Source organism: Symphalangus syndactylus, chromosome 5 (genome assembly GCF_028878055.3).
Source record: "Symphalangus syndactylus isolate Jambi chromosome 5, NHGRI_mSymSyn1-v2.1_pri, whole genome shotgun sequence".
NCBI lineage: Eukaryota > Metazoa > Chordata > Mammalia > Primates > Hylobatidae > Symphalangus > Symphalangus syndactylus.
The window spans coordinates 55,955,490-55,980,936 of NC_072427.2; the positions used below are offsets into that span (position 1 = coordinate 55,955,490).

The window sequence follows — 25,447 nt, forward strand, 5'->3', positions numbered from 1 at the left end:
AACATAGCCATTCACATTTTATTTTTGTTCCTGTTTTTGTTTTTCCTTTTTTGTTTTCATCTTTTACGTACACATGGTTTAGTTTCATCTAAACAGTCTATCGTTCGATTTAAATGCATAGAGACACACTGGGGAGATCTGTGTTTTAACCAGCTGGCTACCCCATTTACTTTTATCTTGTCTACTGTAATATTTGTTTTCATTTCTACCATCTAATGTTATGCTTTTGACTTCTTTCTCCTTGGACTGCATTTAGGTTTCTCCCGTTTTCTTCATCCCTTCCCCATTCGACCCCTACTTGTTTGAAGTTAAATATAGTATTCTTAATGTGTCTGGTCTGGTGGTTATTCTCACATTTTAACCTTGTATATTTTACTTAAAGCTGATGTCTCCATGGCCTTCCAGAGTAATATAGGGACACCTGAGAGTTTTACCTCCAAGCACTGTCCAAGTTACTATTTCATGCTACATTTTCCAATATTTTAATTCCACCTTTTTTTTTTCTTTTTGAGATGGAGTCTTGCTCTGTCGCCCAGGTTCCAGGTTGGGGTGCAGTGGTGCTATCTCGGCTCACTGCAACCTCTGCCTCCTGGGTTCAAGTGATCCTCCTGCCTCACCCTCCCAAGTAGCTGGGACTACAGGCACATGCCACCACGCCTGGCTAATTTTTGTATTTTTAGTAGAGATGGGGTTTCACCATGTTGGCCAGGCTGGTCTTGAACTCCTGACCTCAGGTGATCTACTTGCCTTGGCCTCCCAAAGTGCTGGGATTACAGGCATGAACCCCTGCGCCCTGCCCCACTTTGTTTTTAATATACTCAAATTCATCATTATTATTTTATATAACCAAATCTGTTTACATGTACCTGAATCTTTGCCAATTGCTTCGCTCACTGCTTCTCATGCATAGTTCCTAAATGGCTTCTGGTAGTTTTTTAAAATAGTAGCATAGCCCCTGCACGGTAAACTCCTTTAGTATCTGTTTTCCCGAGAATGCCTTGATTTTGCCCCCCAGGTAAAGAATGGTTTAGCTCAGGATAAAACTCTAGGTTGACAATTATTTCCTTTCATACTTAAAAGACGTTATTTTCGTTTATTTTTCTGGCTTCTACTGTTGCCTTTAAAAGGTCTGCAGTCAGTCTAATTGCCATCTCTTTGTTAGCAAGCTATCTATTTTTCTCTCATCGCTTCTAGGATCTTTTTTTAGCTTTGGACATTCCTGCAGCTTTTTTGCACAATATGTCTTGGGCTCATTTCCTATCACATATCTTTCCTCAGACTTTTATCTCCTGAATCTGAGGATGTATGTTTTTCATCAATATTATTACATTCTCAGCTGTTCTTTTGGGACATGGCTTCTGTTGAAAAAAATCATTGTATTTCAATGGAAAACGATGAGTCCCCTACAGCACATAGATCTCACTTAGCAAGTCTCGCCCTGTTCACTGTCTGAGCTGCTTTGCCACTGTGCGTGGACTGCAAGCAGCTGATAGATGTGGAAGTTCTCAGCCGCCCAGTAGTGATTTAATTGGTAGTGCCTTGACTTTCTGCCCCTTTAGATAAACAAGTTTTGTGTCCATTTAGAATTCATCTCGAAATTCCTTTACTCTATATAAATTTGTACTAGTTTGACTTTCCCATTGAACTGAGGAGAACATCTGCTTTGTTTCCTCATGCGATACGAGTAAAATAGATTCTTTAACGTGCTCATTTTTATATCTGTGAGTCATAACTTTACCTGTTTTCTGAAAATAATCTTTTAACATTTCTCCCACATGCTGTTTGTTATTGCCTTCTACTATTCTAGCCAGTGTGTGTGGGAGCACCTATCCCTGACATGAGAGGAAGCAGCCCTCCTTGTCAGGCACAGCCTCTCCTGGTGGGTGCAGGCTTCCAGACCTGCTTTCTGCATGACCTTGGCCACAGTGTGCTCCGGCTGCCATATCTGAAAATTATCACGGCGCTTTCCTCAGAAGGTTGTTAATATATATAAAGCATTTGAAACAGGGCCTGGCGCACAGAAGCACTACAGAAGTGTTAGATATTATTGCAACGACCGTAAATCATCTTTACTATTTTCCATCTATTTAGCTTTCTATGATTCACACAGGAAATTGCCTCTGCTCCTTCAACTGTGTCTCATCTGACATTCTATGCCTCCAATGTCTTTAATTTTGATGGCTATTTCTCATCTCTCTTAATTTTACTTGATTCTTTTCAAAGCTGCTTTCTAAAGGTTTCCTCTCGTTTGTGTTTTTAATTCTTACTTGAGTGTAATTATTTTCAAATCATTTGTTAGTTTCTATTGTCTTAAGTGTTTAAGAGTCCAAACCTGCCTTTTGCTATGTTTGTGAATGCTTGCTAAAAGTGAGACGTTTCTGTATGTGTTTTAATTTGATTTTCATTTTTAGCTGATTTTTAAAAATTGAGTTTCCATATTATTTCTTATAGTGTTTCATTCTTCATAGAATTTTCATCTGTAATGTTCTCTTAAAAAAATTAATGAAGGCTAAATGGCACAAGAGCTTAAAAATACAGATATAGGCCAGGTGTGGTGGCTCACGCCTGAATCCTAGGAGTTTGGGAGGCCAAGGCAGGCAGATCACCTGAGGTCAGGAGTTCGAGACCAGCCTGGCCAACATGGTGAAACCCCATCTCTACTAAAAACACAAAAATTAGCTGGGAATGGTGGTGGGCACCCGTAATCCCAGCTACTCAGGAGGCTAAGGCACAAGAATTGTTTGAACTTGGGAAGTGAAGGTTGCAGTGAGCTGAGATTGCACCACTGCACTCTAGCCTGGGAGACAGAGCCAGACTCAGTCTCAGAAAAAACAAACAAACAAACAAACAAAAAACACATGTAGTCACAGGGGTGGGACAGCATGGATGTAGAGGGAGGAGGACGCAGGAGAGAAAGGGGCAGAGTCCTTGGCTGCCCTCTCACAGCATTGCCTGCACACCTGGCCTCACACCTGGACACTCATCAGAGCATGGAATATTTGTCAGGCTGCAGAAAACCCAAGTCTCAAACCCCAATCACCATCTGCAGAGCACGTTCATGGCACATGAAGCTTGCTGACTGGACAGACTGGAATGAATCCCCAACCTGTGTTGCTACCGTGTCTATGGGGATCCTGTGGACCTGGCTGGAGGGGGACTTCTCTCCAGGTGCCCTGCACTCCATTCTGCCAGGTGCCCAGAGCCTCACAGATCAGACCACTTTTCATGCCACTACAATTGGTGCTGGAATTTCCTGGGTTCTGCTGGACATATCAAACCAGCACCAGAAGGCACCCCTTCCCTTATCTGTTGTGAATTCCCATGGAAGACTTTGAGCCCTGACCGAGCACAGCCTAAAATAGTCATCTTCTTGCACTGGATGGTAGATTTTATTCTTTTCAATTCCAACTTCTCGGGGAGAATGCAGCATTTTGAAGGTCCTGGCCTTCTCAGTTCCAACCCACCTCGTACAGGGCAAGAGGGCAGAAGCACGAGTTTTACTCCCACCTTCTTGGGTAATGACTTTTGCGACCCAGGATGGTTGACTGAACTCCCCAGGGCCTCGTGTGGGAGAAAGCTGGGCTCCACGGGCCCCACCCTCCTGCCTGCTCATAGCTTGTAGCCTGGGCATTCCTTCTAACAGTTTTACGTAGCCTAGATAAATGGACATGAAGGAGCTCATGAAATTTTTAAAAAAGTATGTCCATTTCTAAACTATGTGACCTGTTATGCCTTTTCTGGCTCCAGATGTATGAAACAAAAGAAAAAAGGAAGCTAATTATCCCCAGCAGTGGAAGGAGATGTTCTGACAGTGGGGTTACTATGCACACAAAGACTATTCATCATGGGTGGAAATTTATCCCTATGAGGAAAGGGTCACTTGGAGACACAAAGGTGAAGGGAACAACATTGTGCCCTGCCAGCTCATCCCCCAGTGACAATGCTGACCGGGCAAACAGCCAGCCTTGAGAGCCTCCTACACAATCGGATGCCCAAAGTCCACATCTGAGGTTCATTGAAAAATGACCAGGCTGATTTTTTAAAGAGCTTTTCCTTTAGATCTAGAGTGAAGAAATTGACCAACCTTAATCTGAATAAATATAAAGTCTAAATAAACTAAGCATATGCTTTCGGAAAAGTGCCACTTGCTATGACAGCATAAATACAAGAAAAATGATAAGGAGGTAATATGGCTAAAAAGGATAAGCAAGAGCTGACCAGGGTTAAATCAGGTCACAGGGGTAGGGCCCTATTCTGATAGGACTGGTGGCCTTATAGGAAGAGGGAAGCCAGCACGTGACCCTCTCTCTCCTCTCCCACTCCCTCTCTCTTTCTCTCTGCCATGTGAGGACACAATGAGAAGGAAGCCATAAACCAGAGAGAGTTCTCATCAGGGAACCAAATCCAGACCCTTGATCTTGAACTCCTCAGCTCCCAGAATTGTGTGAAAATAAATTTCTGTTATTTAAAGCCTCCCAGTCTATGCTTTTGTTATGGCAGCCTGACCTGAGTAATCATTATTACTCTTGCTAAATATGACAAAGAAGTCTGAACATAATCTGTAAATAAACATAAGAAGGCTGTCATCAGTTCAGAGAAGAAGGCAGAAGGGATCACACCTTTGTGACAGGCAGAACGGCATGGTGCTGACATCCCTAGGTTTACTATTTATCTTACCTATTCCAAACTGGGTTCTGGAGAAGAATGCACCAAAAAACCCCAACAGGTGCAGATCAAAGAAGTCCTGAGGAAAGCTTGCCCTCTCTCACCAAATGGTCAGGAGACAAGCAGCCTGACAGCCGGACCATGTCTAGCCAAGAGCCCTGACCCAGGGAAACACCAAAGGAAAAAGCTGGACTCCACCAGCAGCCTCATCAGCAAAGTCCCAGTGAGCATTCTAGATTCAAACATCCCCAGGCAAAAGGGATATGCGCTTCCCCATACTTGCATGAGGTGATGTTAGAGAAGGCCAAGCAGCGACTTCATCTTGACCCAGCCGCCTCCTGCTGTTTCAGTGGAGAACACTTGGGGAGCCTGGACTTCCACTCCTGCCTAGCAGTACCAAGGTCCCCATCCCTCCCAGGTGTCAACAGAGGCTGAGTGGGGGGCCTGGACCACACAACAGCAGGGGTGGTGTCCTCCCTCCTCTGCTAGCACAGTGTCAGAGGAGGCCTAGTGAAAAGGAAGACTGAAATAAGACTTGGAGTCTCAAACAATAATACCCAAAATGTCCAGGATATAATTTTAAAAATCACCTATAATACCAAAATCAAGAAAAAACCTCAACTTTAATGAGAAGAGAAAATTAGCAGATGCCAAAACAGATAATTCAGAAAGTTAGAATTCTCTGGATTTTAAAACCTCAATCATAATAATGCTTTGGTAGGCAATTAAGAACATGTTTGAAACCAGTGAAAAAATAGAAAGTCTCAACAAATAAATAGAAGATATAAAGAAAAACTAAATGAAAATTTAGAACTGAAAAATACAATAACTGGGATTACAAACATGTGGGCTGGGCTCAATAGTAGAGTGGAGACAGCAAAGGAAAGAATCTGACTTGAAGACAGAATAGAAATTATTCAATCGGAGCAACAAAGGTAAAATAGACCAAAAGAAATAAAATCGACACAGCCTCCAGGGGTGTGAAGCCATAACAAAATCTGATATTTGTGTCATGAGAGTCTCAGAAAAAGAAGAGAAAGAAAATGAGAATGAAAAACGTGTTTTAACAAATTATTAAAAATTTTCCAAATTTAGCAAAAGATGTACATCTACAGATTCAAGAAGCTGAGTAAAACCCAAAACAGATAAATACAAAAAAATTAATGCCGAGAATCATCATAATCAAACATCTAAAAATTAAACATAAAGAGAAAATCTTGAAAGCAGCCAGAGAAAAATGATCCGTAAGGGGGAAAAACAAAACTAAACAACTACAACAAATTTAAATGACAGCAGAATTTTAACAGTAACCACAGAGACCAGCAGGAGGTGGTATGACAGTTTTCAAATGCTGAAATAACTTACCTGTAAACTCAAAATTCTAAATCCAGTTAAAATATCTTTCAGGAATAATGAAGAAATGTCAAGACATTTTCAGATGAAGAAAAAACTAAGAGAACTAGTGACCAGCAGAATTACCCAAGAAGCATGGGTCAAGGAAGTTCTTGAAAGAGAGAAAAAAACAATAAAAGAAAGAAGAGAAAATTTATCTACTTTACTTGAACCAGCAAGATATTTACACCAGTAGTCAGTAATGTAATAGTAAGTTACATACATAAAATGTAATATCAAGAGCAACCATGAAATAGGTGTACAAAGAGACATACTCAAAAACACTATAAACAAAAAAGAGATTCTAAAAATTCTAAAATAGAAATTCTAAAAAAATGTTAAGTACACCATAGAAAGGTAGGAAAAAGAAGAAATGAAGAATATATATTATATAATATATAATTATATTATATATTATATATTATATAATATATACAATATATTATATAATTATATATTATAATATATATATAATATATATATATATCACAGACACACATACCCTGCAAACATTACTCAAGAAACACAAGAGTAACTATATTATTATCAGATAAAGCAGATCTTAGAGAAAATTATGAAAGACAGATGTAAATTTACATAATGATAAAAGCCCAATCTACCAAGAAGACGCAGCAATCATAAATCCTTTCTCAAACAAGAAAGCTTCAAAATACATGACCCCAGAACTGATGGAAATTTTCAAAAGATATAGACAAGTTCATAACCATATTTGGAGATTTCAACACTCCTCTCTCAATAATTCATGACAGGACAACTAGACAGAAAATCAGCAAGGATATAAAAGAACTTACACCATCAAACAACAGGACTTAACTGGCATTTAGGAAACTGTCTACCAACAAGTACTCATGGAGCATATACCAAGATAGACCATATCCTGAGCCTAAGAAAAACCTCAATACATTTAAAAGAAGTGAAATCACACAAAGTGTGATATTTGCCCACAATGGAATCAAACTAGACATGAATAGCATTAAGATGACAAGAAAATCTCCAAACACTTGGAAACTGAATGCCAAATTGCTAAATAATCCATGAGTCAAAGAGAAAGTCTCAAGGAAATGGAAAAAAAATACACTGAACTGAATAAAAATGCAATGTATCAATATGTATGACATGCTGGTAGTGCTAAGAATAAATGTATAGTACTGCTTATTTTAAGAAATAGAAAAAGATTCAAGTCTATATCTATGCTCACTCGGGAAGAAACTAGAAAAGAGAAGACAAGCCCCACAAGTAGAAGGAAGTAAATAATAAATATAAAAGTATAAAATCACTGACACGGAGAAGAGAAAAAAAAGAAAAAAATCAATGAAATGAAACTCTTCTTTGAAAATATCAATAAAATTGACAAACTAATACCACAAATGTATCCTATGTGTCACTACACAGACATTGTAGACATCAAAAGAATGATGAGGAAAGCTATGAACAACTCTTTACATAGAAATTAACACATACATTTAGCAACTTAAATGAAATGCACCAATTCCTTGAAAAGTACAAACTACCAAAACTCAACCAATAGGCTATAAATAAGCTGAAGATCCCTAAAACAATTAAACACATTGAGTCCATAATTTTAAATGTTTTTTAAAAAGATATCTCCACATCCTGAATGGCTCCACTGGAGAATTTTAACAAACATTTAAGGAAGAATTAATGTCAATTCTATAACTGTCTCCCAGTAAATAAAAAAGGATAAAACACGTAGAGGCTTTTATTAACCTCATAACCAAAACTAGACAAAGACAGTAGAAAAAATTTATAAAATGCAAAACAAAAACTACAGACCACATTCTCTCATAAATATATATAAACCACCCTTAATAAAATATTGGCAATACAACTTAGCAGTATATATAAGGAATTACACACATGACCAAGTAGAGTTTGTTCCATGAGTGTAAAGCTAGTTCAGTAACTGAAAACTGATCAATGTAATCTACCATATTAAGAAGCCAAGGAAGAAAAATCATATGATTATATCAATTGATGCAAAAAAGCAAGTAACAACACTCACCACTCATCCATATTAAAAAGTCTCAGAAAACTGGAATAGAGGGGAACTTCCTCATCCTGATAAAAGAAATTCCACAAAAAACCTACAGCTAGCATCATACTTAACAGTGAAAGACTGGATGCTTTCCCCATAAGATCAGAAACAAGATAAAGTTGTTCACTTTTAACATTCTAATTCAGCATAATACTAGAAATCCTAGCCAGGAAAGTAAAGGAAGTAAGAGGCCTAGAAATCAGAAAGAAATTTTAAAAGTTCCTATTTTCAGGTGACATGATGGTCTATGTGGAAAATCCAAAGGAATGTCAAAACAAAACAATTAAAAAAAAACTGCTAGACCTAATGAGTAAGTTCAGCAAGGTCAGAAATACAAGATCAACATAACATAATTAATTGCTATACTAACAATAAACATGTGGATACTGAAAATGCAGTATCATTTACAACTGGTCAAAAACGAAACAAATATAAATTTAACAAAACAAGCATAAATCTTACATGTTGAAAACTACAAAATACTGATGGAAAAATCATAGAAGATTGAAATAAGAGGGACATACCATGATCATGGATTGGAAGATTCAACATAATTGTCCCTACGAGAACCTGCAGGCTTAACAAAATTCCCATTAAAAACCCAGCAAGAGTTTTGTACATATGGATACACAAAGTCAGTCTGAAAGTTATATAAACAAAGAAACTAAAATAGCTAAAACAATTTTGAAAAAGAACAATAAAATGGGAAGAAACACTCTACTCAATGTTAAGCCTTACTATACAATGAAAGCAAAAGACTGTAATAGAGGAAGAGATATCTAGATTAATAAAACAGAATTGAGAACCCAATAGTAGACCCACACAAATATACACAACTGATTTTTTCAAATCAATTCAGAAGAGGAACATAGTCTTCTCAATGAGTGGAGCTAGAATAACTGAAAATCCACAGGCAAAAGGATAAACTTTGATGTAAATCTCAGATATCATACCAAAAATTGACATCAACTTAAAATAAATAACAGACTTAAATATAAGACTTAAAAATGTGAAACTTTTAGAACAAAACATAGGAGGAAATCTTCAGGAATCTAGGCTACGAGTTCTAAGACTGACATCAAAAACACAACCATCAAAGTAAAATTTGATAAACAACTTCACTATAATTTTTAAAGAGAACATGTTTACTCTGTGAAAGACCTTGTGAAGAAGATGAAGAGATAAACTACAGAAAGACAAACTATATTTTCAAAACACATATCTGACAAAAGGCATATCTAGAATAAAGAACTCTTAAATCTCAAGAGTAAAAATACAACAAACAAAACCCCACACAATCTAACTAGAAAATGGGCAAACAGACATGAACATATATTTCAATGAAGAGGATATACAGGTGACGAACCAACACATAGTAAGATGTCCAACATCATTAGCCACTAGGAGAATGTAAATTAAAAATACAATGGGTTATCACTACACACCTACTAGCATGGCTAAAATAAAAAAAATAGTGTTAACACCAAATTCTGGGGAGGATGCGGAATAACTTGATCACTTCTGGTGGGAACGGCCACTCTGGAAAAGAGATGGCAGTTTCTTATAAAATGAAGCATCTGCTTATTATACAACCTAAGAATTGCATGCTTATGCAATTTATACCAGATGAATGGAAACATCTTCAAAAACAAACAAACATGGACATGGATGTTATAGAAGCTATGACGGCAATAGCGAAAAACTGAAAACATCTCAGATATCTCTTAATGGATTAATAGTTACACAAATTGTGGCACATCCATACCACAGACCACTATCCAGCCAATCTCAAAAGGTTACAAACTATATTAGTCTACATATGTAATATTCTTGAAATGCCACAATGACAGAGATGGATTAGTGTTTGCCAGGAGTTAGGGACAACGGGGATGTGGCTATAAGGGGATAGTACAAGAGATCTTTACAGTCGTGGAACAGTTCTTTATCTTAATTTGTTGGTGGCTACATGAATCAATACATGTGATGAAATTGCTTAGAATTATATATATATATATATATATATATATATATATATATACACAAAAATGCATGAATGTAAAACTGGTGAAATCTAAATAAACTTTGTGGAGTATACCAATGTTAATTTCTTGGCTTTGATATTACATTAGAGTTATTTAAGGTGTTACTGCTGGGGAATATTAGGAGGAATATGAAAATTTACCTCCCCATAATTTTTTTTCCATTTTTTGTGACCTATAATTATTAATATGTTAGAAATGTACTAAATCCAACAATGGTGAACTATAAAGTATCATCTCCATGAATTATGTCACTATTAAAATGATGACGAGAAAAACCCATGGAAAATAGGATGAGTGAAAAATGCAGTCAGTCTAATCACATAAAATATATTAAGTAGGTGGACTGAAGGAAGATATATAAAATGAAATTTAGCCGTTTAGGGAAAGAGGAACAGAAATTAAGCAATTTGACTGTGTTGTGGCTATTCATCTTGTTCTTTTGAATACGAAGGCTTCTTTCTTTGCCTTGCCCTCAACCTGAAGTCAGCTTTCATAATAAATGAGGCAGAGTTCAACAAAGCCAAGATAAAGAGATTGTGTCAATGTAGACTTAAAAGTCAGAAATAAATGCAAACTACAAACTCAGATGCTACCTACCACAGGTCTTTATGAAGTCATGAACCCACCGGTAGGGACAAAACATTTAACTAGCTCACAGTCATAACCTTTAGAGGCACCATCTGGAAGTCAATAAAGTGGAATCCATACTATGTTCTGCTTACTAAGAACATCAAAGGAGCTATGTTACAGACACAACTTATTTTCCCTAGTAACTACAAAATGCATAAATAATTCTGTAGTGATTCACTAAAGTTCTCTAGCATTAATGAATCCCTGGGAAAATGAGAAGCACAAACTAGGTATCAGGGAGAAGCATTCATTTGTCAAAATCAAGTTCTGGATCATTTTTTTTTTTTTTGCCATCAGCCACCAATGGTGAGAGCACCATTCATCATTCGGTTGGTTTTCTCTGGACAGCAGGAGGGTGACAAGCATGTAATTGAAGTAAGCGTATGGGCTGAAATTCATGACGTCCAGCCACCAAATACCTCCTAGTTTCCATCTAATTAAAGGAATGCAAGCTGGCATTCATGCCCAGCAGGACAGAGTCTTTCACAAGTGATCCAGGGGGCCCACGTATGACCAATTCCTGAGCTGTACTCCACACCTGCTGTATCAGACCCTGAGGAGGTAAAGATGCAGTTTCCATTGTTAACAATCACTCGGCAGCTTCTTAGCCAGAGCAGGTATTGGAACACTGAATCAGAAGAGCAAACCAGGCAAGCAGGATCTAGATCCCCCACATGGAGCCCAAAGCACTATCTAAGAACTCCCTGAGCAGCCCGAGAGTTTTTAAAGCTCTTCCTGATTGTCCCCTCTTGACCCCAGGAAGACTGCAGCGGAGCGTCTCTAGAGTCTCCTAGGCAGCCCGGGCACAGCAGTTTTAAGGCCTTGACTCTGGGACCCCAGGCAGCAACCCTGCTGCTACTCCAGGCTTCCAACACATGGCCCAGCTGCAGGGGAAGGAGAGCGGGCAGACCCCACGTGCTGCTTCCTGACTCTTTCACTCTTTCAGGTGCTTTGGTGAATTTTTATCGTTTTCCTCAGAAGGGTTTGGTGCATGGGTCCCAGGTTGATTCTTTGGTATTGTATGGTTATCATCATGAGTGTAAATGAGGTCTTTTCTTTCCATTTCACTTCACTGTTCTTCACTCACACCTAGCTCAGCTATTGTCTTCTTTCTTAAATCGTTTATTAGTTCAAAGTTTGTCAGCTGCGTCTGCCTTTAGGTGACTAATCAACTGGAAGTAATGATAGTGTTTTTTCTTCCTTGTAATATTTAGATATCTTTTTTTAACTTGCTGTCATAGGGCTCCGGCTAGCGCATCCACCTGGCAGTTGAAAGCAGCGATAGCTGTTGTCTTAGTCAGTTCTGGCTGCTATAACAGACTGCCATAGATGCGGGGCTTAAACAACAAACATTTATCTTCCACAGTTCTGGAGACTGTAAGTCCAAGATCAAAGCATCCACAGATCTGATGTCTGGGGAGGGCAACTGTCCTGGTTTGCAGATACACATCTTCTCCTTGTGTCCTCAGATGGCCAAATAAGCAGAGACAGAAAGAAAGCCCTTGTGTCTCTTCTTATAAGGACACTAATCCCATTCATGAAACTCCACCTTTATGACCCAATCCCCTCCTAGAGGCCCCACCTTCTAATTCCATCACCTTGGGGGTTAGGATTTCAACATACTAATTCTCGAGGGGACACAATCATTCAGTCCCTAACATTTATCATCTTTGCCTTATCTCTGACTTTGAGGTGGATTCACCTGACTTTTCAACAGTCAGCTTTGTTTGCCAGTTTTCTTCTGAGTAATATTTATCTGCTTATGAATTTTCTTCCAGTCTTAGTTTATTTTTTGTGAATATTACTACTTTTGGGAAATATTTGTTAGATACAAATCTTTCTATATATCTTCTGGGTTAGTTTTATCAACTGTTTTATTTCATTCCATCTAAGCATACTTACCTTTCTTGAGATCCTGGTTTTTGTTAATTTCTCCTTTGACTTTCATCAGCATTGATTGTATTTTTTTGCAGTCACACTGCAACATAATTATTCATGAGCACTTTGTTTTCTCAATAAATTTTCCTTTAATCAATATAAAACATTTTGTCCCTTTTTATGTATTTTGTCTTTCATCTATATTTGTGAAATAAGAACAATGCTAAATCTGTTTCTTCTTATGGCATTTGGCACACATGGTTTTCCAATCCTTTTAATTTCCACCTTTTGGATTATGTGATTAAAATCTACCTTCTGTATATACAACATAGTTGGATTTTGATTTTTTGAAACCAATCTAGGAGTCTGTTTTGGTTTGAGAACTGTTATTGGATTTAAATCCATTTGAATTTTTGTGATCAGTGATTGTTTTAACTTGTTTCTGCTAGTAGGTTTGTTTTCTGGCTTTTTGTAGGCTGCTTTTTTTTTTTTTTTTTTTTTTTTTGGCCAGATTTTCTCATGTTAGGGAAGAAATGCTCTTCCTCTACCCTTATAGATTCTTTTGGGGGGTGGGGGGCTTAGGAATTAAACTGACAAAAGACAGATGAGCAAGAGAAAACTGACTTTTATGCCCACATGTGCACGGGGGCACAAAGAAAAATTAACTCTTTAAACAGCTAAAGATGAGATTATATACTTCACAGGGGAGAGGAAGGGCTTCTATGAAAAGAACAAATCTGTTTCTAGGGGAGCAAATGGGAGATAAGAAGGTCTGTGGGAAGTTTTGTTTATGCAGGTGCAACTGGTCTTTTCCATCTTCTTTCCAGCCAGTAAAAACTCCCCTAGAAAGCAGATTTATTCCAGGCTCGCTCCCAGAAGTTTCTGCCTGTAGTCAGATAAGTAAGCTCTGAAAAAGCTTCTTTCCCTATCTGTTTAATCTCAAACGTCTTCAGTTTAAAATAATGTTCATACCCATGCCAGGGATCCATGAGAGACCCCATACTTACACTGTTTCTCAGTTTTCTGTTCTTGCATTAAAGGTACCGACTTCAGGTTTTGGTCCCTTATTTTATGTCTAGTGGTTTGGAAGTTATGATACTATTTCTGTTACTTTGATAGCTATTCAAATACTTAACATACATATTTACTTGTACTTTTTTTCATTTTGTGCATTTAATGAGGGTTATCTTTATCATGCATGAACCAAAGAAGGCCGACACCAAACGTCTGCTGTTACTTCTTCTACTTCTTAGTCCCCTGCCAACAAAAACCATTTAACAACATCATCAAATAATTAGACTGAACTATGCCTTTTAGTGATTCCATCACTCCCCAATGCTGACTATATTCCAGGTTTGCCTCTTTCTTGGTTTCTTTTCATTTTGCTGAAATACAACTCTGAGTAATTCTTTCAGACTTGAGTCTTACATACTCAAAACTGCTTTCATTTTTGCCCAGAAAGTTCATTTCAGCAAAATATTTTATTTTAAAAATAGTTGCTCTTCAATATTTGAAAGTAGTCCTCTACTAGGCTACTGTTTCTTGCTACTGTGATTTTTTTTTGCTTTGAGAGCTTATAAGGGTTTTGCCTTTATCATGAGTGTTTTAAAATCGCAGCAAGATATTCAAGACGTATGTCTCTTTTTATTCACCCTGCTCAGCTCTCAGTACGGTACTGGCACACGCATAAATGAATATAGCCATCCCACTTCAATTCCATGGGGAGAAAGATGCATTGCTCAATAAGTGCTGTTAGAATTATTTTCTATCCCTTAAAGAAAAATAAAGTTAGACCCTTACCTCATAGCATACACAAACATTTTAGGGAAAAAAACCACACATAATAAAAAACAAACTATATAGTTTACCAAAAATTATTAGAAGAAACTATGGTAGAATAAATGGATAGTCTCCTGGTCTGGGACCCCCAAAGCCATAAAGGATCCATAAAGAAAACAACACAAAAATGTGATTAGCTAAGGATGTAAAATTTATATTAAAAAAAGACCGCAAATAATGTGAAAAGATCACCAGAGTAATTTCAAATGGATAATCTTTCAAGACAGATTGGTATGGGTAGTGGAGGAGAAAGGAGAATAATTTCTAGACTAATTTGCTTCTCAGGATAGGACCCATACCCTACATCCCCGCCCCACACAATCAGAACTTACTTATTTTTAATGTAAGGGTGCTAGAAGATGGCTCTCTTGATCCAGAGAGCCTGAGTTCCAAGTGCTACTGCCCAGGTTCTTGCCTCCAGCAACTCTCTCCTGGAACAGGGTAGTGGCCCCGCTAGTCCCTCACCCACTGCAATGGGATGCTTGCCATGTGCTACTTGTCACACTAACTTGGGGGGATTAAAAAATGTGAATAGAACGTGGTTGCTCCCAAGGAGCTCACTGGACAGTGGGGAAAAACAAGAGTATCAAACTCACATCCGCAGCATCGTGTGATGTTTACAAAGAGTCCTCCAAGGTACACAGCAGCCCAGAGTAGGCAACTGTGGCCAGGAGTCAGGGACAGATTTCCAGAGAAGTCCATTTGGGCTGGTGGCGATTCCTTAGATTACAGCTAGTCCCTGACCTGATTATCCTGTTCTTTTCCCTCTCCCTTTCATTCCAAGCATATGCATTGAGGGTTCTTCCACATTTAGTCCCTTCCAAGGTGCTCACTCTCCATCCCTAAGGGCCCTGTGCCATATGACCTAACTTACATGTCTTTCCATGAAGTGCCCCATCTTAAAAGTGAAAAAAGCCACCATTAACAGCAGTGCCAGGATCTCAGGCACAAACCAGGGCTGTCCGAGACAGACCAAGACGTATGGCCACCTTGCCGTGAACAGCTGCCCATGCCCTCCCACAGGATGAGGCTCTCTCTCTTCCAGATCTTTCTAAGATGTTATGTCCCTGACATATGTCATCTTCTGCTCTGCAAGATGCACTTTGTGCCCTTGTCTTACAGCCACAAAGAGCCTGTCAAGGATTGGGAAAGGCATGAGGATTTGGAGTCAAGGCCTCAGAACTGCGTCAACAAGCCATTTAATTTCAGAAGCCATTTCCTCAATTGTGAAGCAGACTAATTTTAGATGACTTCATTGAAGGACACAAAATTACATCAGATGAGACCACCGACGGTAAAGTGATTTGCTACTGATTACACATGCCTCAAGGGCAGTGAATGTGCGTCTTCCTAGAAGCACAGTATCTTACACAGAGTAGGTCCCCAGAAAATACCACCCAGCCGACTGACAGCATCAGCTCCACCAACCCTGTGGCCCTGGCCCACAAGGAAAGCCTGTTTCTCCAGGTTTTGATACAAGTGATGGGGCACATCCAGCTCGGGCCCCACACCCTGCACCGCTGAGGTCTTAGCATGCTGGGGAGGCCCAGCTGCCTTCTGATGCCTCACACACAACTTCGTAAGTCTCCTCCTGTGCAGACAGCTGAAGAGCGCATCTCTGGTGGGCAGTGGACACGCGCAGGGACCCCACAGCAGGCTCGGGAAAGGGTGGGGTGGTGGCGGACCCTGGCCCTCACCTGGCTGCCTGCCCTGCTCCCTCAGGCAGCTCATGATGAAGACTGAACCGCCCATTGAGTTCCTGTCTCACGTATTTATCACACAGCCCTTACGACCGTGCTGGCTCTGTGTTCCACATCACAAAGATCAATAAGCTCATCTCCAAAAGCTGTGCTCTTGGGCACGATTAGCTTCAGGGCCCTTGGGGGTGCAGGGGGTTGGGGAGCTGCTCCGTGGACTGGCCCGTTGCCACATGCCAGAAGGCACCCTCACCCAGGCCACCTCAATGCAACATCATCCCCACAAAATTCTGTTCACTGCAGCACCTGTCCTCTGCTTGAAATTCTGCTCAAACTCTTGCACAGCAGTTGGGTTCTGTCATTCCACGCTCTGCTGTGGCACTGCTCTGTGGCCCACACTGGCTGGCAGGAGATTTGGTCAAAGAAAAGAAAATGTCAGATGCTGAGTGAAACCAGTCAAGAAGCGACAGTAAACCCCACAGCAGCTTCAGAAAAAAAAAGAAAGAAAGAAAGAAAACCCCACAGCAGCTTCAGAGAAAACAAACTCACTCTTTTTAGGAAGTAGAAGGCTGAGCCTGGCAGAGCAGCCTAGAGCAGGTGCGAAAGTGGAGCCGGCTCAGAGGGAGGGAGAGGGGATCTCTCTGCTTTTTAACTTTAGAAAATAAAGCACAAGAGACCGAGCTCTTTCCTGATGTGAAGAGAGACTGGCCAGTAATGAGTCAGACTATGGAGTCAGGCAGACCCAGCTGGGTGACCTTGGGCAAGTGGCTGAACCTCTCTGAGCACCAGCTTCCCGCCCTGAGGTTTGTGGATGCTCAAACAGACTTCATAAAGTCCAGCAAGAAGGCATAAAGCCACAGTTTCCTGGCTATCATTTGCTGGCACTGGGCGAGTGCCCAGTAAAGGGGGCTTGGCTCCAGGGTGCTGAAGACCAGGAGCTGTGGGCAAGTAGGCTGAACGCAGCACATGGGACCTTCAGTAAGCACCAGATGAGGCAGGCAGTATTAACAGTCAGCCAGCGACAGTCCACTCACTCTGGTGCAGACAGGTGGGCTCCAAGTTAGCCCGAGGCAAACAGCTGGGCCGTCAGAGGCTGATTAAGGACACACATGCACTTGCCCGTCCTCCCTTCCTCTTGCTGAGATGCTAGAAGAAACAACAAAAGCAAAACCTGCCCACTGCCACAGGCTGGGAGGAGTATACAAGCAGAAAAGAACAGATAATAACTTTTGGACAAAATCTCCTGATGGGAATCAATTGCTAACAAGTCGAGAATATGAATAAATATTTTTTTTAAATTTTCAAAGCAAAAAGGAACTGAAACAAAAATTCTATCAAAGGTATCAGGGCCTCTCCTGTCTCACTCACAGTCAAAGCCAAGGCCTCCACGACTTGGTCCCCAGCTCCCCCCATCATGTCTCTGACCCTCTCTCTGAACCCTGGCTTCCCCATCCACCAATTCTCTCCAGCCACAGCACCTGAATTTGCTCCTAGGACAGACCTGGACAGCATGTTCCTGCCTCAGGGCAATTGACGGATTTTTTAAAAGATAAAATCATGACACTTGCACAAATATAAAGTGATCATGTGTCAAAGACTACTTAAGTCATTAATGAAGGAAGGAACCAGGAAAATGTTAAAACCAATTCTGCAGAGCATCCTAAAAGCAGACACATACAAAGACAACCAGGCACACTGATCTGAGTCTGTTGACAGGGGAATTGGTCCACCAGCAAAACCCATTTGCTTCTCTGTGGACTAGAATAATTGGTTTTGCCATCAGTTTTCTAGAAGTTAGAGTTGAAAACTAGTTTGAAGACCATGACAGGCACAGTCCACTACAGACTCAGATGACTAGGAAGGTGCCTGTGACCATGCCTAGTATTCCATAGGAACCCAGGTGTCTTTTTTTCTCTTCTCTCACTATTTTTTTGCATTTCGAAGTCTTTCACAAGCCTTCTTGACAGGGCCCCTGCACTGGCTGTTCCTTCTGTCAGGAACACTCTCCACTCGATATCACAGGGCCTGTTCCTTCGCAGCCCTCTAGTCTGTCTCCTGGTCTCTCCCTGACCTCTGGCTCAGTCCTCACTATTCCCTTTCCTGCTTCATTTTTCTGGGAGCACCCACACTGTGGCCCAAGCCCCCCACCTCTCTTCCCCATCTCTGTTTCTCTGGTGGGTTTGGGTCTGGTTGGATCACTGCTGAATCCTTAGTTCCTAGAACAGTGTGTGATTATGCTGCGGGAGCCTTCACTAAATATTGGTTGAATGAATGAACAAATTAAAAACAAACAGCAAGAGTGACCATGATGAGACCTGGGAGAGTGAGATGGACAGCTCGGAGGATGACTTTGAAGATGCAAACACAGGTTGGCTGGCTCCACTCACTGCTTTAAAACAAGCTTCTGTTCCCTCTCTTCCCACCACACATGATTTAGAAACAGCCTCCCTCCAGCTCAGGTGCGAATATCTGATTAATACAGAAGCTGTAACAGCACATCCTCAAAACTCCTTCTCTCAGATCTCCAGCAGCAAAATTACCTCTGCTCACCTGGAACTACTACTGTCTTAGTTTGTTTTCTGTTGCTTATAACAGGATGCCTGAAACTGGGTAATTTATAAAGAAAAGAATTCATTTCTTATAGTATGGATGCTGGGAGTCCAAGGTCAAGGAGCTGCATCTGGTGAGGGCTCCTTGCTGGTGGGGACTCTGTGTAGTGCCAAGGTGGTACCAGGCATCGAATGGGGAGGGGCCTGAAGGTGCTGGCTCAGGCCTTTCTTCCTCTTATCAAGCTACCAGTTTCATTCCCATGATATCCTATTGATCCATTAATCCATGAATAGATTAAAGCATTCATGAGGGCAGAGCCCTCATGACCCAGTTGCCCTTCAAAGGTCCCACCTCTCAATACTGTCATATTGGGGGTTAAATTTTAACACAAATTTTGGAGAGGACAGATATTCAAATATTTGCAAAGGACAAATATTCAAACTATAGCAACCATATCACCTTCCAGTGATGCCCTTGGGCCCTCCAAGAGCCTGGCCATGACTGCATTATGAGCCTTTGAGCACCAGCAGGCCAACCTTGGTTAGGCTGAGGGATACCACAATTTCAGGAGCTATTAACCATGACAACACTACATCTCACAGATTCACTCCCTAAGATGCCATTCCATGTGTGCACTGCCATGACTCCGTAATAGACACATCACAGCCCACGTGGAGCAGGCACCCCTTGCTGGGATGCAGGCTTGGGCTCTTATTTAGTCCAGTGAAATTTGCCGCCTGCCTGCCTCCTCTGCTCTGGCTGAGAACACCCTCACCCCTAGGACCCTCAAGTCCTAGGACTCTCTCCCTTCCACCCATATTGTTGCTATGCTCCCCACAAGAAGCTAAGATTGGATCTACAATCACAGCAGGGTGAAAGCAACTAGAACTTGAGTGGATGGCTCATCTGCGCTGTAGCAGACCATGTTGACAATCATCCTCCCATGCCCAAGGCCCTGACAGCTGCCTGCTGCAAGCATCTGCAGCTCTGCACTCGATCCACACACGGGGCAGGCAAGCCAGAGGTGCCAGGGAGGTGCCAGGGAAGCAGCTCTCGGCCTATGATGGAAGGCAGCTGGCAGATAAGCATCCCAGTCCTACACAGTCTCCCAGAGCTCCCCAGTAGGAAAGGCTCTGTTTGCACGCAGTACGATTTGCTTTTCAATGCTCATTCCAATGGCTTGCCTGCCCTTCCTATCTCACTCCCCCTCCCCTCATCCTGCTCCCCAGGATCCCTTCCCAAACAAGCTACATGCTCAGGAATCCTTGTCCTGGGTTGGCTCCCCCAGGTTCCCTAAGACGCCTGGCAACAATGATAAGCACAATTACGAGCGCTTGCAGGCTTGGCCACACTGCTCTCAAGTATGTCCTGCATACAAGCCCCCTCCCCAGGCTCTGCTATCAGCCACAGGGTCAGGAAAATGAGTGAAAGAAAGACACAAGCCTGCAGATGACAAATGCAGCTTTGCACACTCAATGAAAATGGATGGCTGACACCCCATGCTGTTCTAAACTTTCAGAGCCAACAAAAACATCTTTAAATATCTTCATCAAAAAAGATTTCCATTATTGCAATAGAATTTCCTGACCGAGCAACTCAGAAACAGAGAAGCCCAGAGAAGGTGAGGCTGTTGCCTGTCTCTGCACGGTGCAGGGGCATCCGCGGAGATGTGGGATTCAGACTGTCCTTCTGCAAGCCAACTGCTGATCCCAGCAAGGCCTTTAATTCCATCCAAAGGGGAAAATCACAGCAAGCCATCCATAATTGCTACCCAGTTTAGGCAAGATGGTGTTCAGAAAACTCCTTGAGGTGCAGGCTTAAAGTAAAGCAAAATAAAGCAACAAAGAAATGACTGGGATCAGCACCAGACAGAGACGCTTTTATTCGTGCCCATCCTCTCCTCAGAGCGACCTGGCCAGCTGGCTGGCAGCAGCACGACTTGTTCCCCATCCATCAAGGAAATATAGCAGCCCATTCCAGAAATGATGCAGAGATGGCTGTTTTGCAGTGACCCAGCCACTTTAAAGCATGGAAAGTGCATTATATCTCAAAAAGCAATAGTGACTCACGAGGGGACTCCAATATCAAACCAGAATAGAGTGAGAAATAGGACAGACATGTTTGGGAGGCTTCACCTGAGCTACATCAACACTGCTTTCAAAACTGGGGCTTACACAGGATGCATTAAACCCCCTCCTTTAGGAAAAGCCCCTCGACACCATTCAGACAATAATGAACTAACAGATGAGTCTACAAAGCAGAACATATTATTTCCCATGCCTGGAAGCTGGCAGAAAGCGTTAAACTCCGTATCTCTCAAAATCCCCAATAACAGAATATCAGAGGGTTATTACTAGTGAAGCCTATTTTTGCTATTTCCTGTGTCAATTTTTGGACTCAGTCTCAGTTGAATGTTTTCTACGTTGCCTACATGATTTCTTTCCTTTGCTTTCTTTCTTCTCTGGCTGTTCTTAGCCGCACTGTATTACACTGATCCATCTTCTTCGCTCCTCCTCCTAATAATTCCTGCACCCTCCCTTCCTCTCTCCATCTTGTCTTTGCATAAATTTGTATCAAGTGCCCTGCTAGGTGCCCCTAAGACGTAGCAGACCCTAAGTGCCATCGTGGACAGGAATCCTTTTCTACGTGACGAGAAATGTGTTTCTAGACTTGGCGGGGGTGAGGGTGTCAGGGAGGTTTCCCTGGCTGACTGAGAGTTAAGGGGTGGGCATTCCTCGCCCCGCAAGAAGCTCATATAAATGCTCTGCCTGGAAGCATTGGTGCATCAATGAGCCAAAGGACAAACAGTAGGGCTGGAGAGTGGACGAGGCTACAGGGCAGGGGTAGGCTGGTCAGCACATACCTGGGGGCTGCACAGTGTGTCCAAGCAGGAAGGGGAAGCCAGCCAGTAAGGGCAGGCAGGGATGACAAGATCTGTCTTGTTTGGAAGCTCTCTCCTCCTGCCTGCTTCTCCTCCCACATTGCCAATATCAGCGGGGACACGGCGGAGTGTGCCTTCCCCTTCACGATGCACGCCTCTTCTGGTCTTTCTGTTTCCCAGGGCTTTACTTTGACCCTTGCAGTTTCACCATTTTCCTTCCTTAGCTGTGATCAATAGCGTCCCCAGAGTGCCCTGTGGCCTCCCTCCCACCCTTCTTGCCCTAGATGCGGGTGCTGATTTCCCCTTTCTTGACTCCAAACTGGGCTCCTGCCTACTCTGACCAACAGAATGTGGAGAAGGGCTGTTGCGGGACCCCCACACTCAGTCCTTAAGAGTCCCAGCAGCCTCTCCTTCCTTCCTGTCAGAGCACTGCCGGCCACCAAGCTGGGGGACACCGAGCCTTGCGGAAAAGGCCCAGAAGGGGTGGGTGTACAGCCCTCAGCTGAATGGCTGAGCTTCCTGCCAGGGCCGGCGTCCCCACCAGCTCAGCCCAGTCCTGCCCCGCTGTGGAAGTGCACCCCTCGGCACGCCGGCCCAGTGGAGCCCCAGCCCATGGCTGTGCCCAATGCCATGTGAAAGAGACAACCAGCCACATGGGCCTGGACAGCCCACAGCGTCATGAGGAATAATCTGAGTTGTTTGCTTCAAGTCACTCAGTTCTGAGTAGTTTGTTCTGTAGCAATAGATAAGTGTCTATGAGTGGTTTAAATATTCTCTGAAATCTATTCATTCCACGTTGGGTTCATGTGGACCTGTGGGCCATATATTTAGCAGTTACTTCAAAATATATTTCGTAGTTACTTCAAAAAGAAAGTCCTACATTCCATGTCTCAGGAAAACAAAAGCAGAAATTGAAGCAGCCTCTACATCCTCCGTGATGAAGCCTGGTGGGCGTGGTCTATGTCCACCACGGGAAAGAGGAGTGAGCAGGATCCTTCGGTAGAGCTCAACAGATGTGTGAGTGATGGGGTTCTGCACGGTCAGCTGGGTCAGGCATGTGGAGGGGGGAATCGTTTCTGAGGGCCTGGACCCTGGTGACATTTGTCAGGTAGAGACTGCTCTATCTTTGCTCCTTGAAATTCAATTAAAACTTGGAAATTCCTCATTAGCCAGAGCATTTGGAATCATCAAACATTTTACATTTTGGAGTTAAAGATCTTACACATAGGCCATATAAACTGCCTCTTGTAACCTTGTTAATAAGATTCCACCAACATATTATACATATAATATGGTGGGGTGCTCTCTCTCTCTCTCTCTCTCTCTCTCTCTATATATATATATATATATATATATATATATATATATATATTTGGAGATAGCATCTCACTCTGTCACCCAGGCTGGCATGCAGTGATACAATCAAAGCTCACTGCTGGGCTCAAGGGATCCTTCTACCTCAGCCTCCTGAGTAGCTGGCACTACAGGGGCAGGTCACCATGCCCAGCTAATTTTGTTGTTGTTGTTGTTATTGTTGTTAGAGATGGGGGACTTGTACATTGCTCAGGCCGAATGTTATAAAATTTATTCTTGATTTCAAACCTAAAAAATCTGAATTGGACAATGAAAAACATTGATTTTTTTTTCTAAATTGTTAAATTACCATCTTGTTCTAAAAGCAGGAATCTTCATCATTCTGCCTGTAAACACACAACTGCCTTTATGGAATGTGTGCTCTTTTCCAAGTGCTAGACTAAGTGTGCTACACACATCCACAGAGTGATCCTCCAAGCTCTGTGAAGCTGGCACTTCCCCCGTTTTTCAAAGGAGAAATCTGAGACTCAAAGGTTATACAGACTGTAAATATTACAGCTAAAATTAACACTGAGACTTCTTCAACCCTGACCCTTTGCCCTCAAAAAGTCAGATACAATGCCCTCATTATGGAGTGAGTTGCATCCCCCTCAAACTCACATGTTGAAATCCTAATACCTGGTGCCTCAGAGTGTGGCTCTATTTGAAGACAGAACCTTTAAAAAGGTAATTAAAGTAAAAGGGGGTCATGGGCGTGGGGCCCTACACTAATGTGACTGGAGTGCTTACAGGAAGAGGAGACTAGGGCACGACAGGAACAAGGGAAGGTCACGTGAACCCAGTGAGATGGCAGCCATCTACCAGCCAAGGAGAGAGGCTCAGAAGAAGCCAGCCCTGACAACACCTTCATTCAGACTTCTGGCCTCCACAACTGTGACAGGGTAACTTCTATTGTTTAAGGCTCCAAGTCTGTAGCACTTTGTTACAGCAGCCTTGGCAAACTAATACAGCCCCCCAAGAAATAGAAGACCCAAAGTCCAGGCATGGAAAGGCACGTGTTTGATCCATTCAACAGGGGACCACTTACTCCTGTTTTAGACGTTTTTCAAAGCTCAGTCGTCTGAACTAATTTAAGAAGCAGAAAAGTGGCAGCAAATGAGAAGAGGATACTCTTCTAGAAACAGGCCCAATGATTCAAGTGAAATGTGGCCCCCAGAAGCAAAGACAGAGGCAGAATGAAAAGTCAATACAAGAAATAGCATTGCCCAGCCTTCTGGAAGTAGCCATGTAGGACAACACATTGCTTGTCCAGCGGGATCACTGAGTGACCATCGAGGGCAATTTGGTCACACTGTTCCCTGCATCAGGAAAGCCTGGGTTTCCTTCTTCATTCAGCTGGGACCAAAGGTAGCAGTCATGATTAGGAAATAACCTTCTTTTCATGATGCTATTTATGAGATCTGACACCTTATTAGTAAGAAATGTTCTGGGATTCCTTATTTGACTATGCAGTTTAACGAGAAATTTTACTGCTTCTAGAAATGTACCTTGCCTGAATAATTGCCTTTTAGGCATGTGGTCTGCAAGTCAGACTGCCTTGGTTTACCGATGTGTCCCTTATTTCCTGACCTCAGGAGAAAGACTATTAGAACACAGGTATATACCCTGCAGGGGAAGTTTCTGCATGCAGCTAGAGATGACAGTCCTCACGCTCACCTGCAGCCATCTCTGCCACAGAACTCTCCAGTGCACAACGGGGAACATAGATGAGGATGTGGGTCCAAACTGTGGGCTCCAGCAGTGCATCCCATAGGCCAGCACTTTCTGCTGTTGATCATAACTGCTGCCATTCAGAGAACAAAGGTACTGCCTTACGCAAGAATATTCCATGTGCCAGTATGCACAAAAACAACACTAGGCCCCGAGAACATACAGCTTCATGGGCATCTTAAGCAGCAGGCTAGCCAGCGTGTGCACATGTGCATGCCAAACCAGGGAATGCTGGCTGACAGGGACAGAGCTGCTTCTCAAAGGCTTGGCCACTCGGAAAGCTGTGTAGGGAGCAGTGGCCCCAGATCATAGATAACATATCCAGCATCTCTGTGAAATATTCAAATATACGTGATAGCTACATGTATGCAAGCATAAAATCATTTTTTTTCCTTTGCTCAATATGCTTACCTGTTATAGAGAAGAATGTCTGGTTTCCAAATCTGGCCATCTGGGAAACGAACAGTCTTCACCCCTGGATATTCTGATACATTCCACTGTAAATAGTGATCTGTCCAAGACTGACACACACAATGACGTTAGCAGCACTTCACTTCCTTGGCTACTAATATTTCTCATAAGTGATTATTAGGTAAGTGCAAAACCAAAGAGAATTCCAGACATTTATTATAACTGAATTGCTATTTATAAAATATAATGAAAACAGGAATTCAATAATCCTTTCCAAAATGACTGTGAAGAGCATAAAACT

General features: G+C 42.0%; 1 protein-coding gene across 3 annotated transcripts in view; it reads right to left on the bottom strand.

Annotated features, from left to right (window-relative positions):
• CHRNA7 (cholinergic receptor nicotinic alpha 7 subunit) overlaps nt 1–25,447 on the bottom strand; it is a 145,068-nt gene that overhangs the window by 38,721 nt on the left and 80,900 nt on the right. For 2 of the 3 annotated variants that reach the window (XM_055278527.2, XM_055278526.2), the window contains exon 4: nt 25,147–25,256. In XM_055278527.2, coding sequence (XP_055134502.1) covers nt 25,147–25,256 — 110 coding nt within the window. Of the gene's footprint in view, nt 1–25,146; nt 25,344–25,447 lie in introns of those variants that run through there. The other variant, XM_063639056.1, reaches the window with a different exon arrangement.